The sequence below is a fragment of the Rhopilema esculentum genome, unplaced genomic scaffold (genome assembly GCF_057945365.1).
Source record: "Rhopilema esculentum isolate cy_ngs unplaced genomic scaffold, ASM5794536v1 HiC_scaffold_23, whole genome shotgun sequence".
Taxonomy (NCBI): Eukaryota; Metazoa; Cnidaria; class Scyphozoa; order Rhizostomeae; family Rhizostomatidae; genus Rhopilema; species Rhopilema esculentum.
In genome coordinates, this window is record NW_028300834.1 from 107,307 (window position 1) to 122,176 (window position 14,870).

Genomic DNA, 14,870 nt, shown 5'->3' on the forward strand with positions numbered 1-14,870 from the left:
ATAGGTAGAAAATCAGCTTTTTTCATTGTTTGTTTATGTTTTTCTTTCAGAAAAGACTGACTAGCCAAGTGCCCTCGTTTTGATGCAAATAAATGAACTGGAACCAAGGAGAGGCCTGTCATATGTTCAGGTAAATACAAATTTTTTCCAATTTCGTCCTTAAACTTTTTTGCAAGATTCAATGTCGAAAATCACTTTTTACGCAAAACGGATGCAATTTGAAGCAAAGTATTTCCTTTCTCTTTTGCACTACTTTAGGCTGAAATTTAATTGACGTTGAGAAATTGCGAAAAGCTCTTGAGAAATTTTAACAAAGTTTGAGCTGGCTGTTATTTCATTTACAACTTAGAATGTAACAGGTTGGAGACTCAGTATTCTTCAAAGTTATACAAATGTTTCATGCTATAAAGTGTTCATCAGAAGGACAGGGATGTAGTGCTAGGGGCGCCAAAGGGGCTGAGTCCCCTTTGTTAATGCCAAAATATAACCAATTTCTTATTTTGCTATTGTTTTTAGCAACATTATGTGCAAGAGCCCCGCTTGCTATTTCGATAGCACTACACCGCTGCAAAAGGACTGAAAATTTGATTCAAAAGGAATTTGATAGTGTGAAAAATATAATCTGATAGGAAAAATCCTGCTTGAAATTATCAAGAACCCAACAACAAAGTTCCTCCCGAAACTCCATTTCTTGGTTCGAAAATAATTTGTTGTTGTTTCAAAATAGATTGGAGAACACTTTACTAAAACCATAGTTACCAGAGTATATCGGTTTTCGACTGGTAAGACTTTGAGAAATGAAAGAGCGGAAGCCAAGGAAAGTTGATTTTGTTATATATGGGCCTTGCATTCTTTTACTGAATGTTACAAAAAGCCAGATGGCATTTAATTATGTTTGCATGGATTATTGTACTATTCTACACCCACTTCCCATTACAAATACCCAAATTTATTCTGTATACTTTTCTATTGAGCAGCCGAAGGTGGCAGAGCGCCCGATTCGGCATTGTCGGAGCCCGGTCGTGGATCGAAAAGGTTAGAGCCCGGTCGCTGTTCTATCTAGCAGTCTTAGAATCCATGTACATAACAAATAAAAGCGGTTAGCTTCGTGTCACCATTGAAAGGGCACAGATTGGGCATCCTTAACAACCATCTGTACAGGTTTCTGATTGGGCCTTTTCGAGCCACAACGGCCAGTTGTCAACTGGGTTGGGTATATATATTTCCTAACTAAACTTTTTCGATAAATATTCTGAGTGTGTCAAACCCGAATTCTATCGGTAAGTACGTTTGTTTTTCCAAATCATAGATAGGAAAAATAGAAAAGGGACCCCAAATTGTTTTTACGTTAAATTTTATTTCTGTCCAAATTTATGTCTATATTAATTCGTTGCTTTGACTGGAATGAACTGTGAAAATTAAAAAGAAAATATAAATATTTACACGTATGAATTATTCATTTTCAAAAAGTCTACAAAATACGATTAAAATTTTAACACAAATATTTGTATACTCCATGTAGAATATATTTGTTTATTTTTGTTTTAAGGCTAATCTGAAGAGTGTTTGTTTAGAAAAGAAGCAGTGAGTATTAGCGGGTTGTTTTGTTGAAAAATTCAAAGTGATTTCGCTAATTGCCTTCGCCCTTAATGATCTCTCTTTCATATGACAGGGAAAACAACTTTTATGAATCATAAACTGCTCCTGAAATATTTGTTGTCTGTAGCAGGAAAATTAGCAACAAAACAGACTTATTGACAAAACAGACATTGTTGAGAGTCACAGGGAGAACTGAATGACTTTCGATTTGAATGAGAACTGTCAAAATATCTGTCAAAATTTCGAATTGATAACACTGGATTGAGAGTAAACACAAAGCCACTTTGAAAAATGCAATGGCTATGATTTTAATTAAAGGTAAGTTACTCATGGCTTAACTTATGATATTTAACAGCCATAATATCATGGTCTATTGTTGACAGGTTGACATCTTCGGCATTAACATTTCAATAATCGCAATTAAGCTCTTCCAATGTTGACCCTTTCAAAGTCTTCACGATCAATTCACAATTTCTGAATCACTCATCTTTTCGATATAAAGCTTGAAACGGTGAAGTATTTTACAATCGTCTTGCTTCTCAAATTCTCGTACCCAATCTTCTTTCAAAACTAATCAATAAACTTTATCGCAGCTCCTTTTTTTCTTCATTCTTTCCGAGATCTTTCGGCATGCCAGCTACCGTATAACCCCAAATAATAGTACCCGCTAATTAACAGCACATTCACGAGTATCCGAAAGCAGCATAGTGCGTTGTTAGAGTTGCCAAAATTCAAGATTACAAAATAAGAAATGCAAATGCTCAATCTGCGGCGAGTGGACAATAATTGGACAGTAGCATTTATGAAAAGAACTTGAAGCAACAGCTGGCAGAAAGCTTTTTTAAACCACTAAACATTACCAATAACGATGAATATAAGAAATTGCAGTACCCTTATCCCTCTGTTCTTTAGCTTGTTCTTTCTTTACATATATATATATAATATATATATCCTTCTCTCTTGCATCTTATGCATCTTTTCAGATTTTGTCACCCAATTTGAATTTCACTTCAAAGCACATGGCGGTTCATTACTTGGAGAAACCAACTCGAGCCTCGTACCCAGTTTTCTAAACTCTTTGGTTTTTCCTATCTACTGTTGCCTTATAAAAAACTCGGAGCTAACACTTAAGACCCGTCCAGTGTTCTACATCGAAGCGTGATTCTGTTTACAAATATTTCTTAATATCAAGATAAAAAGATCTAGAGGAAAAGGTAAGAGACCTAAATTTATTCCAGAATAACCTGATGTATCCGCAGATTTGATCTTTTCCTATGTTTTTCGTTTACTACCATCTTTCTGTCCATCTTTCCAAAGAAATCTTAATATTCAACAACATACAAGTCACAACATACAAGTGACAACTTTTAAATTCTCATCTCATACGTCAATGGCAAGAGACAGTTTGGCTACATTTGACCTTATAAAATGAAGAGGGGAACAATTATTGTACATCGACTTTTATTTTAAAAAATGATTATCGCTTTTTCGTATAGAAAAAACTGAAATCAAACTTGCTTTAAAAAATTGAAATGAACTTTTTGGCAATCTGCCTTTTTTATGCGTTTTGGGTGATTGGCAGAAGGAAAATTGAAATGTTAAGGGCGCAAAAAATACATCATGCATTGGTTTTGCAGCTTTCCTTTCTATTAGGGCCCGCAACTCTCAAGCCCCCCTACTCCTACCTAAAAGTAGTGTCATGATAAGTACAATGTTTAATTAAACTCCAATCTGCTTATAGAACACTTTCCTATGAGATATCCTTCTTGACATATAGTTCAGAGCTAGTATACTTTGAAAGACGACATCGTAACATGCATGATTTGCCACATTAAAACTAGCTCAAGTAATTGATTGTAGTGAATCAGCTTTCAAAAGATCTAAAAGAAAGAAGCTTCAAATGAAGATTCCCTAAAAGTTTCTTTGTTATCGTTTTGAGCCAAATTTAGATTATTTAGTACTCAGAAAAAGACTTTCGAATAGATAGGACATGTCCCATTATCCAGAGTTTGTTACGAATCATTTATTTTTAGAGCACACGGTGAAAGATTTTCTTAGCAGCATATGGTAGCTGAAATTGGCAACCAAGGAAAACTCAATATAGAAATTAATTCTTATATAGGTTTGCTGCCTCCCTTTTTTTCTTGAACATATTTCATGCATTTCCTTGCATGTTTGCTGCCTACTTTCCGTTTGCTTTTCTGAAATTTTTTTCGAAATAAATGTTTGCTCGTATTAAAGCCATTTTCAAATTTCGTATCGTCAAAAACCTTTAACTATAATTTTATATCTGGGGAATGTTATTTATAGCACTGGGTGCATGTAAGATCCTAGTGCATGTTGCCATGAACACTTGGTGTAAAAAATAATTTGGCATTTGCTAAGCATGCTCAAGAAAGGAGCGGAAATTTCTAGTTTAGGATGAACCTACTTTTTGTACGATGCAACGTTATCTACTGCTATACTCTTTTACTGTGAGTATAAACTGCTATAACTCTTAACATCTGTTCGTTGGTTGGTGCCCATTCTTCTCCAATTTTGAGCTAGGTAATAATTATTTTGATGTGCGTCACAATAGCACGTTTCTTAGCTGATTCCTATAGATCACGTCGATTTTGATCCATTTTCTACCCAGGTCATCAATAAAGCTTTTGCCTATGTAATCATGCAGATGTTCCATTCTACTCTTGAGCACACTCTTGAGATTCTGCCAGCATTCAAACAGGTAAATGTTAAAAAAGCAGTAAGGGTTGGTGGTATAGCATCATCCACTTAACCCAAACATCACTAGACAACTTATAGTCAACAACAATCTTTACTAGACAACAATCGAAAGCATGCATAGAAGAAAGTCACGAGATTTCACTCCAAAAGAGGGGTTTGTAGAAGCAACCATTGAAAGAAGCCAGATAGCTTTCCTCGGGGCACTGTGATGACCTGGTTTGAAGCTAAAAATAGATCAACTTTCCTCAAGGATGTCTCCCTAGTATTGTCAATGTTTTGGTTTTGAAACAACAGCTGTCCTTGAGCAAGAGGAATGACATCGGAATAATGTTCGAAGTTCTTTTATTTGACTGTTTTGTGTAATTCTACAGTCTCTTATATATATTCTTGAAAGTAGGTTTAGACGTTGTCAAGTGAAACCATTCTAAAACACAGAATTTGAAAAAAGATAACATTATTTCAAGACAGCATGATATCACATGTAAGATTACAGGATGAGGCTGAATCTAGCTAACCTTTTTTATTTAGCTATGCAGTATAACGAAAGAGCAAATTTTTAAAGTCGGTAGTCATCAGGCGATTCTATGTTAATGATAAAATGCTGTAGTTTGATGTCCATTGATCTTATTTTGTCTTCATCCTGGCCAGTTCTTCAAGATTTTTCTCTGCTACATCTTCATACAGTTTTTGCCTCTTTATTGTTCCACTCAGCTTCCTCAAAAGGCTTATCACTCGCTTATACTGTGCCATCTTTTCGTCTTCAGCTGCAACACGTTTTATCTCACGATTATTTTGAAATCCGGAGCACAAATTTTTGGCTTCTCTGCAGTACGTTTTGATCATTTGTTCACCCTACAAAATGAAAAGAGTTATTGAAAAGGGGACTAGAATTTAATCTTCACAACTTGCTTTTATAACAAAAATCTTCAATCGTTAAAAGTTTGTTAATCGAATCAAGACCGCCGTATTTTCTGTCTTCCACTTTTAAAAAATCTTCTTCCACTTTGTAACAAGTTTCTTTTCATGTTTTTCTTTGCTTATATGATATTTTGAAAATACATTAAGTGAAGCTTGAGATGGTGCAGCCGCATTTGGCCTTATTGTGAGCTAATAAGACAGATGCTTCGCCTTTATCTGTATCTTGACCTAGCTTAGGCAATCAAGTCATCATTTGTATTCTTCGATTGTTCCTTTGTTTCAAAAATTTCAATTGAAATCTATAAAAAGATTTCCCTTCGTTGACCTTTGCAGTTTTGCACCCTTTTCTCTGTAGTCATTTTTGCCATTGAAAGAACTTTCCCATAAGCAAAAAGTCATTTCAAATTTCCCCGACAATTCTGCCGGCCTATGATGACAACACCCCCTTCCCCCTTTCTGGCTACGCTCTACTACTTAAGATATGTAGACCAAAGCAGAATATTTTCCTGTCCAGCAGCTGCATTTAAATTAAAGTGAGCTAAAACTTTGCTTCGATCACTTCCGCCTACAAAATTTCCAAGAAATAGAAGCCCTAATAAAGATGGCAAGTTTCATTCAAAATAAGCTTCAATTAGTAGATAAAACCCCTTCTTCCATGCAGACTAAATCTCAAATTATTGCAATGTTATGTAGCATTTTTTATTCACAAAAGAATTTTGCTTTCTTCATATTTTTTGGGAAAAGAGGGAGCTTAAGTAGCTTTCATGTGATTTTACAGATTGGACAACTAAATATAAGTTTTACTCATTGTTTGCTTGCAAAAATTGTAAGCAGGTTAATGCCTCATTTTTATCCTTATCAAGTAACATTCTTGCTTCTTCTTTGCTTTCGTACATCTTCCTTCTTGTTGTGCTGATTGGAGCAGAATGCTGCCGAGAGTTTCATTAAACATTCCCAATTCAATTTTTATTTAACATGTCTTTAAGCTAGCTGCTTTAGAACAAGCTAGCTGCAGAGATGTGATCTTTGGCCATATTGTTAGCTCTCATATTACAATATGATGTTTCATATCAGTCCTCTATCTACCTTTTTCTGGGTACGTTCCCAAAAGAGGGCTAGCTATCCATCAAAATAAATCCATCCCATTTTAAAGAGCATGCGTAAGATTTTGAAACCACGGAGAAGTGCTTGTCCGCTGTCATTTAAAGCCTCATTTCGGCATTTGCCTCATTTCGGCAATATTGCTCTTAGAAATGTTTCGGCAATATTTTCTCAACCAGATGGAACCGGTTTGCTTATTAACGGACTTAGAAAGAAAACTGTTTACACAGCTTGCTACATATGAAAAAGTTTTTCTTTGCAACATAAGTTTTGTTCTAATGCAACATAAGCTTTGAACAAACTTTTCTATATACGACAGCCACCAGATGTGGACAATTTTCAATAGAATTTTATCTTGGGATACTTTGATTCTTTGAAAATGTTATTTCATCATTTTCACGGAAGTGTGTCAGTGTTTTATTACAGAGCTTTTTGAACAGGTTAGGATCACTGATGTTTATTGCGCATCGATCTCTTATTATCGAGCCATGCTCACAAAATTACCATTCTGCTCTTATGCTAAACGCATTCCCTGCCCTTACATACATAAGATTTTCTCAGTCATTTTCTTCTATCAGTCATTTTCTACTACAAATGGCAACTGTTGCCATTTCTTATCCGCGAAGACTCAAAACTCACGAAATCATTGCTCGTGAAAAGACATGGACTTCAACTTTTATATGTCAGAACACTTCATCTTTGCTCTTACATATCCTATATCACGAGATCTTATCAGTGACTTATTAATGATGCAAAAAACACCCAGAGATGCAAGCAAAACAGAGCATTAAGACCAGATACATTTCTTTGAATGAAGCTTTATGAAAAGCCTATAAACAGCTATTGCTGCAACTGCAAATCATGTAACTAACGACTGACATCGACTAACGTAAGGATTGTGTAGGAAAATATTTTTACCGCATTCACAGTTTGGATGTTCTACCAAATTAGATTCCATCAATTTATGGAAGAAGACTAAAATTGAGGCATTGTTGGTAATATTCTTTCACCAACAAACTGTGTTGTTTCCAAACATGATTTAGCAGTGCTGATTTTGGATAAAATGAAATTTTCTTACATAATACATTCTAAAAACCCAACATACTGATTTTTTTTGCAAATTTTTTTTATTGGCTTTGAAAAAAGTTCAATGAATTCTGACGTTTCATGCTCTGAGGTATTTAAGGCGAAAAAACTTTTAGTCAATATATTATAAAATTTTTGTTTTTTTTAAAGCCATCTTCAAGTTCTGTACCGCTAAAAAAACTGTTCAAATTTTTTATACAAAAATCAAGCAGAGATTGATAAAAAAGAGACCTAATTATCAAAAGTTTTTAAATATGTTTACTGGTTAAAGATACCTCTGGACGAATATAATCTATACCTTTTGATGGTTTAGCATTATTTTTATAAGCCAATCGATGATAACTTTGCAGTAAAATGATGCCAACTCTTTCATAAAGCAAGTTTTGTCAATTCCTTATAAATTTCAAATAGTTTTGTCATGAATTTAGATCTAAATCTAGCAGTGTAATTAATTGATAATTTCAATCGAAGCCGAAGTAATTTCGTTTATGTCGTATGTTTTAAATTGCGTTTCATTCAAGTATTAACACTTAAGATAATATATAACTTCTTCATAAGCTCTAAGGACACCTTTAAGAATATGGTACCAACAAGTAGTTCACTCAAACCAACCTCGACTTCTCTTTGATGGGTAAAGAAACATTCAACATACACTGCAAAAATTGAAATGAAAAGCAGGAGGAGATGCACATGATGTCTTGCCATTTCTAATTTGTTGATTAGCTTTCTTCTTTGCGCAGTTTATATGACAGCTTGAAGTCCAGGGAAAGCCTTGTCCACTTATCTTCTGGAATAGTCGCTTGCTTCTGCAGTGAATTTAAAGACTCTTGAAAACACGTCATTTGCTGCTCAGCCAATTAAATGCGCGATACGACATTGCTTTTGTGCATCACGAGCGACATCACAAGGCCCTTTCTTTTGATAACACATATGGGCGTGAATATGAATGAGCCGTTTCGTAATTGGAAATAAAGGAAATTTTCATTAGTGTTCTTCCGTAACAGTGTATCACCTGCCCAACGCATATGCAATCGTTTTCAGCATTTCTATTGAATGTGCTTACTCCAAACAATTAATAATCTTGAAATTCTTCAAATATTATTTCAAATGAAATATATTCTTACTTCCTTTTTGTGTGTTTGATGCAAACGGCTGCCAATTATTTAGATAGATTCTTAAAAACAGCCGCGTGCATATCCTTGATCAAATGCAGATTTATTATTGCTATATCTCTTGAGGTAATATCTCTTGACAAAGCTCATTTCACCTCAAAAATTGATTCCCCTTACTTCGCTAATGATGTCAGTCAAAAGTCATCCGAATGGTTTAGTTTTCTTTTCTGATGAAAGCAGTTTTGGTGATTATTTTTAGACACATTTAAAGCAGAACAATAAAAAGTTGTAAAGAAGCGCGTTAAGGTACTTGAATGAACCCAAGCATTTTTGAGTGCCCCATATCGTTCTATGCCTTGCTACAATCCCGGACAAAAGAGTTAAGACTTTTCAGGAAAAAACCTGATGTTTTCTCTTTCCTTTGAAAAATTTCTTTTTCGTCGCCCCGATTCAATGTTAAATGCATGTTTTTGAACCGAAGGGGATTGAACTTCAAATCCCACATAGATGTGAGATGAAAGAGGAAATTCAATTTTACAGCAGAGGCAACATTATAAAATTGTAAAATTTGCGTTTTGCTCCAACAATTTTGCCCGGGATTTTATCTAGAATATTAATTGCAACATTTCATGATGATTTCTTATTGGGAAAATTCACTAGCTCTATACAGAAATTTATTTCTAAAAGGCCTGTTTTATTCAAAATAATTAACGCTTGCTTTGAATTTAAATGGATTTTTATAGCATTTTTTTTCAATCATGTGGAGATGCAAAGCACCAGTAATTTCAGCAAAATTTTGCTATCTGTAAGTCAACATTATTCGACTTCTGCACTATCTGTATAGCAATTATATTCGTCAAATCCATTCTGAATAGTTTTCCAACTTTATTTTTCTTACATAAGTACCCATTTTTAAGAGATTTCTCTGTTTTCCTTTGATAGCAGAAATGTTGTTCTGAGATCAGAAAATTGGGTCAGGCAAAAGGTCCCGTTTCATTAGAAGAGTCTTCTAAAGCCTTTAACAGTTGCAATAATGAGACTTCAAACAAACTTTTGCACAAACTTCATACATTGTGCTCAATGAGCCTTGTACCTAGAGCCGCATGTCCACGGCCCTATTGTCTGAGCCCCGTCTTCATGGCTCCATACCCAAAGCCCTATATCCGTGGCCCCATGTTTACAAGGACATGATCAGCAGACTAGTCTCTTAGTCGCGCCTTCTTGTACTCATGCGTGATTTTGCATGTTGCTCTATCTCTACTTATTTATCACCTTTACACTGAATTTTAATTTTTCTTGTTTCTTGGATGGTAAATTTATGTAGCACTTTCTTCATTCATAGTCGTCCTTTACTGTGATAAACTGATACTTTATCATGAAGAGTCACTGAATATTTGATATAAAAAGTTTATTTGTATTTGCATTCAGCTGGATACACCTTCAATGAATGAATCATCAAGAATTAAGTTTTAAAATTTTACTTTGAGCGGAACTAATTTAAGTCAGGAAGGGATCTAGTGCAGCTTTGTCTCTCTTTACTGTTAGATAGTTTTAGCAACAAGATATATAATCATCAAGTTGGGTACTGTCAAGGGCGAAGTGATCAGTCGATACGTCATGCAAAAATTATGAATTTATTTCAATGAAAAACAAAAGAAATCAAAATATATATGAAACGAAAGAATGTTTAATTCCCTCTTTTTGACAAAAATATCGTTCTCGAGTTCTTGTTACTTTCATGACACTAAGCCATTAGATTCAGTTCCATCAAATTGAGGTCTAAATGCACTATTGCGTTTCCAGAGTGCTTCTGTTCTGTTAACAGTTTCACCTTAATACAACAGTCATGTTACAAAAATGAAATGCACTGAATGGATTGATCATCGAATTTCCTACCTCTTGTTCAAACTGCTATAAAAAGCTAAAGATAAAGTGCTATAATTTACCGTAATTGCTATATTATACTAGCAAATTTTGCTAGCATTTATAAGGAAAATTTTACTAGCATTCCGTTAAGTTTTGAGAAATATGCTAAAAATTATCTATGAATGAAAATGTCCTCCACTTACGTGTTCTTCTCTTCCGGTGAGATCTCCGCCAGCAGTAAAAAACGACTGCACCAGAGTTGAGCATGCCAAGATTAGAAGCAAAAGGAAAATGTTGCACGGTGTTGATCCTTGGTGGCTTTTCATTGTTTGTTCTTGGTGAGGCACAGTTGGTAGGCAGATTTCGTAGTGTTGAGAGCTCAACTAACAATATCCAATGATCTGCCTTGAACACGAGTTCAGCTCTTATACAGACTTTAAAACACCTGGCTTTAATTGCGGGAAAGCAACTTCAATGCTAGGGATTTGCTGCGTGTAAAATGTATTGGGCAGTTGCGGATACAATTAAGATGCCACCCGTTACTACAAATCTTTGCTAAACCGCGGTAGGAGCAATTATAGGACCTTGATACTAGCTTTAAGGCTTGCTTAATCTTTTTTGACAATTTTGTGAACTTTGGCAGCAATGCTTGAATGAAAATCTTATGTTCAATTGCTTTTTCCCCAAGCTTACAGTCCCAAACGATTGAATTTTTTTAATTAGCTTCACATACCTTTTAAATGGGAATACCTCAAATTTTGCCCCGTTTGATGATTCTGAGCCTCAAACTATTCTTAAATCACATTTCAGAAAAGAGTTCTTATCTTTTCTTGTCTTTCTTCATCAGGAAAGTCACGCTTTTCTGTTTGCTCAAAATGTAGTATAGATTGAAAGTAAAATTGTCGATGAAATTCAAGCCTGGGTGTAGCTCTTCATCAATTCTTAAACTTCACCGAATTCAAGCCTCAATATTATTTTGAAAGGTCTCATTTTCAAGAATCCAATGCAGCATATCAACTTTAATTTGTTCTATTAGCACCTGCTAATACTTCTGTAGTACATCTCTCTAGACGTGTCAAATTTTCTCTACTAAACGCCGTTCTCTGATAAACGCCCCGTTTATTAAACACGGCATCCAAATGCTGGATTTTATAACAAATGCTGCGGCGTTTATTAGAGGAAGTACGATAGGTAGGCTGCAACAAAAAATCTTGACACCTCCTACACGGCACACCTTTTACGAGCGAAGCCTTCGGTTGTACTTTCAACTATTTCCATAATAATCATCTTCAAGAATTTGCTTCATTAAATTATTGCGTCTTTCATAATTCTCAAGTTCTATCACTTCATTTAAAAAGAACATCGGTCAAATATGCTATAAATATTTTCGTGATCCCTATACTTTATAACGTATAGGTGACCCCCAGGTAAGCAATCAAAGATCGAAGAAGTAAATGATATTTCTCCTACAGACAGATTCTGTAAATTTTTGGTAGATAAAAAGTCCAATGTACCATTTGTGAACTTATATTGATAAAGTAAAGATCGCAATAATCTTTGAAACCACCCTCAAACTGAGTATTTTCTAGCAGTCTTTGCTTTTTTTATCAAAGATTTTGTAGAAATTTCTGTGCAAAATGGAAATTTCTGTTTGCCGGTCTGCCATAGAATACTTCATGCTATAAAAAGGCAGACCTTTACAGATGCCTGAATTCGCAATAGGGGCAAAAATTGGAGTTAAAATCTAGACCTGTCCTGTTCTGTTCTACACATAAAGCATGCATTCTTGATCATAAATTTTACATTATATGTAACCATTGTGCATACGTTTCTGTAATGAATGGCCTTACATTTTAAAGGTTTAAAGATGATTCTTCTAACATACATTAAATAACTTTTGATTCCGTACAGAGACAAAGTAGCCACTAGCCATGTTGTGGTTCACTTGACTTCAGTGCTGAGGTATGCGGTTGACAAAGGGAGAACAATGGCAGCAATGAAATGAACAAGCCACTCTACTCGTGATACTGTTGGACAAAATAGCTAACATCTCTAGCAGGCACGTCTGTTATTTGTGAATCGTATCACTGATACGCCTTTACCTAACCATGCATCAACGTATGTACATTTTTGACTTTGTTACTGCTTTTATTAGAACGTTATAACTGTGCTCTGCACAACGAGCCTCGGTGTGGAGAGGGGGCGATGAAAAATCAGATATCTCCTCTTGAAATAGCATTTGAAAAGGACGAAATGTGGGAATATTGCGCATTGTTGTATTTGCTAGGCATTTTTCCTCTTTGTACACGATCTTTCAGAATATCGACCACGGACCACGCTCGATATGAAATAGAAGTTGCATAGCTATAGCGAGAAAAAATCAAAAGTGTAAAAGACTGAAATCGGTGGCTCCTGTATCGCGACAGATTGTTTAAGAGTTTGATGCGATAGGCAGTGAAGCAGTTTACGCAGGAGCCAAAATTTAGATAGATTCTCCTTTACTTAGTGGTCAGAAAAGGGTTAGGCATTCAAGTGTTTTCGCAAGAAATTATGTTACACTATTGCTTATAATATTCCGCTTTTTCAAATACTCCTGCTTAAACTATTACTAGTCTTTGGAAGTACCAGTGGCCTCAGTTTGGCCGAATCCTCTTGTCCCTTTAAACAAGGACAAGACGAAGTTTTCACCAACTTGAATTGATATGGCTGAGGCTTTGCTGCAGAACCATATTCATGGTTTGTGTAGTTTTTGTAGCATTTCGGAATACAGGTTATCTGTTAAAAAATGTATGATTTATAGGAATATCTGTAGGTTAAGGAGAATGGAAATAGGACAATGGTATCTAGTGTTGGGCCGCATTTACATCTGTTGGGGCTCTGGGCCCAAAGTTGATTCGGGCCCCTTAAAACAAAAAAAAATTGTGTTACGTACATAGCGCTTGGCTAAACATAGTCAAAACCAACCAGGTTAATAAATAGTTAATAATACACTAAATAGTTTGATAGATAAAAGCTATAATACGCGAATAAACTTGTATCCATTTCGCTTTTCAGTACATTCCCAATTAAAACTACTCAGCTGTTGAAAACTTTTCGATGATTTTATTGGGGTTTAAAACTCCCAGGACATCAAAATCTGCTGCCATTAAAAAAAGGAAACAGCGCACTATTGTGACATTATGGACCTTAGTTCACTAACTTACCCTTTACAGCATGGTGAGCATTATTTCACCGGAGGAACCTCCGTATGGCAATGGCAAACTGAGCAACAAACTAAGTGCAGTCATTGCAATGGGGAAAGCTCCAGCATGGATTACCGAAAGTTTAAGATATGAGGCTAAAAAAAATGAGGCCCCCTGCGAGCGGAGCGTGCTGAAAATTCTTGTGACCACGCCCTTTATTCCATTTATTACTTTACAAGGCCCCCTAGCTCAATTCAAACACAAGATTGAATCAAGAGCAATTTTGCTCGGGGCCATCTAAATCTAAAAATTTTAAAGGGGTCTCTGGGCCCGGGCCCATGGGTAAATGCGTCACTGATCTAGTGGCAGTGACATGTGATTCCAACAAAAGACAGTTTTCATTACTTAGAGTCTCTCTAATCCCCCCTCCGAGTGCTTCTACCTCGTCTAACAAGGAAATAGCTACAAATAAATAGAGATAAGGCTTTTATTTCCTTTGATGGTGGGCAAAAAGAGTTTATCAACAGGGACGTGGGAAATATTAACAACTTAGGAGGCACGACATCTGTAAAGACACTTAACCTGGTTACCAAGGAGTTATTGCAAAAATTGCGCTGTAATAGTAAAAGTCACTTCTTCTGGAAGGGCTCTACAAAAATAAGTGGTGGGGGCACAGTGCCTTTTATGCTTCCCGGTGCTTACGTCTTCAAGTGTCAGAAATACTAATTGACCGAAGGCAAGAGCCATTTCACTACTCAAATCCAAAACCTAAGTGAGTTGCAAGGCAGATAAACATTGTGGAAAGTATGCTTGTTCATCTCAAAACTTATCTTGTTGTTTTTCACTATTAGACATTTTAATGAAAATTCTATAGTAAGAGATTTTGTAAAATTCCATACTATCGTAATAGAATACGTTTCTCTGACTCGTTGAAATAGGCCAAATGCAGACCAATATGTTAATGTAAGTATATTTTGTACTGGCGCGCCTTAATCTAATGTAGAATGTTCAGCTTAATGTAGAATATATTTTGAAAAAGATAACTTACACATGCATCAAAATTTGTTTATTGAATAAACAGATAAGAAATATGCTGAAAAGAGTTGACCATTATAAATGAAATTAGATTCTAATACAGTCACGCCCTAGAATACGATGTTCGTGGTAATCATCCTTCTGAAGCAGGTTCACTTTCAAATAAAATATTTGCGATCAGAAAGCCATATGATTGTGTTACTGAAACAACAGAGTAGAATGTTTATGTTTTTCAAGTACAAAATGA

At 35.4% G+C, this 14,870-nt stretch overlaps 1 protein-coding gene and 1 long non-coding RNA gene across 4 annotated transcripts; one reads left to right on the top strand and one right to left on the bottom strand.

Annotated features, from left to right (window-relative positions):
• Nucleotides 1-339: 339 nt before the first annotated feature.
• Nucleotides 340-4,642, top strand: LOC148957494 (uncharacterized). Of its 2 annotated transcripts, XR_016145209.1 has the most exons (4): nucleotides 340-1,035; nucleotides 1,673-1,917; nucleotides 2,583-2,813; nucleotides 3,633-4,642. It is a non-coding gene; the product is annotated as an uncharacterized LOC148957494 (long non-coding RNA). The 2 variants fall into 2 exon arrangements; XR_016145208.1 differs by lacking the exon at nucleotides 340-1,035 and having other exon boundaries at nucleotides 1,405-1,917.
• A 135-nt stretch (nucleotides 4,643-4,777) lies between these two features.
• LOC135691297 (uncharacterized) lies at nucleotides 4,778-10,814 on the bottom strand. Of its 2 annotated transcripts, none has more exons than XM_089115190.1 (2): nucleotides 10,610-10,814; nucleotides 4,778-5,175 (listed from the first exon to the last, which is right to left on the bottom strand). In XM_089115190.1, exons 1-2 carry the CDS (start codon nucleotides 10,730-10,732, stop codon nucleotides 4,948-4,950), a joined length of 351 nt encoding a protein of 116 aa, XP_088971316.1. In that variant the 5' UTR covers nucleotides 10,733-10,814; the 3' UTR covers nucleotides 4,778-4,947. The 2 variants fall into 2 exon arrangements, with proteins under 2 accessions (XP_088971316.1, XP_088971317.1); XM_089115191.1 differs by lacking the exon at nucleotides 10,610-10,814 and adding an exon at nucleotides 8,041-8,229.
• Between the last annotated feature and the right edge of the window lie 4,056 nt (nucleotides 10,815-14,870).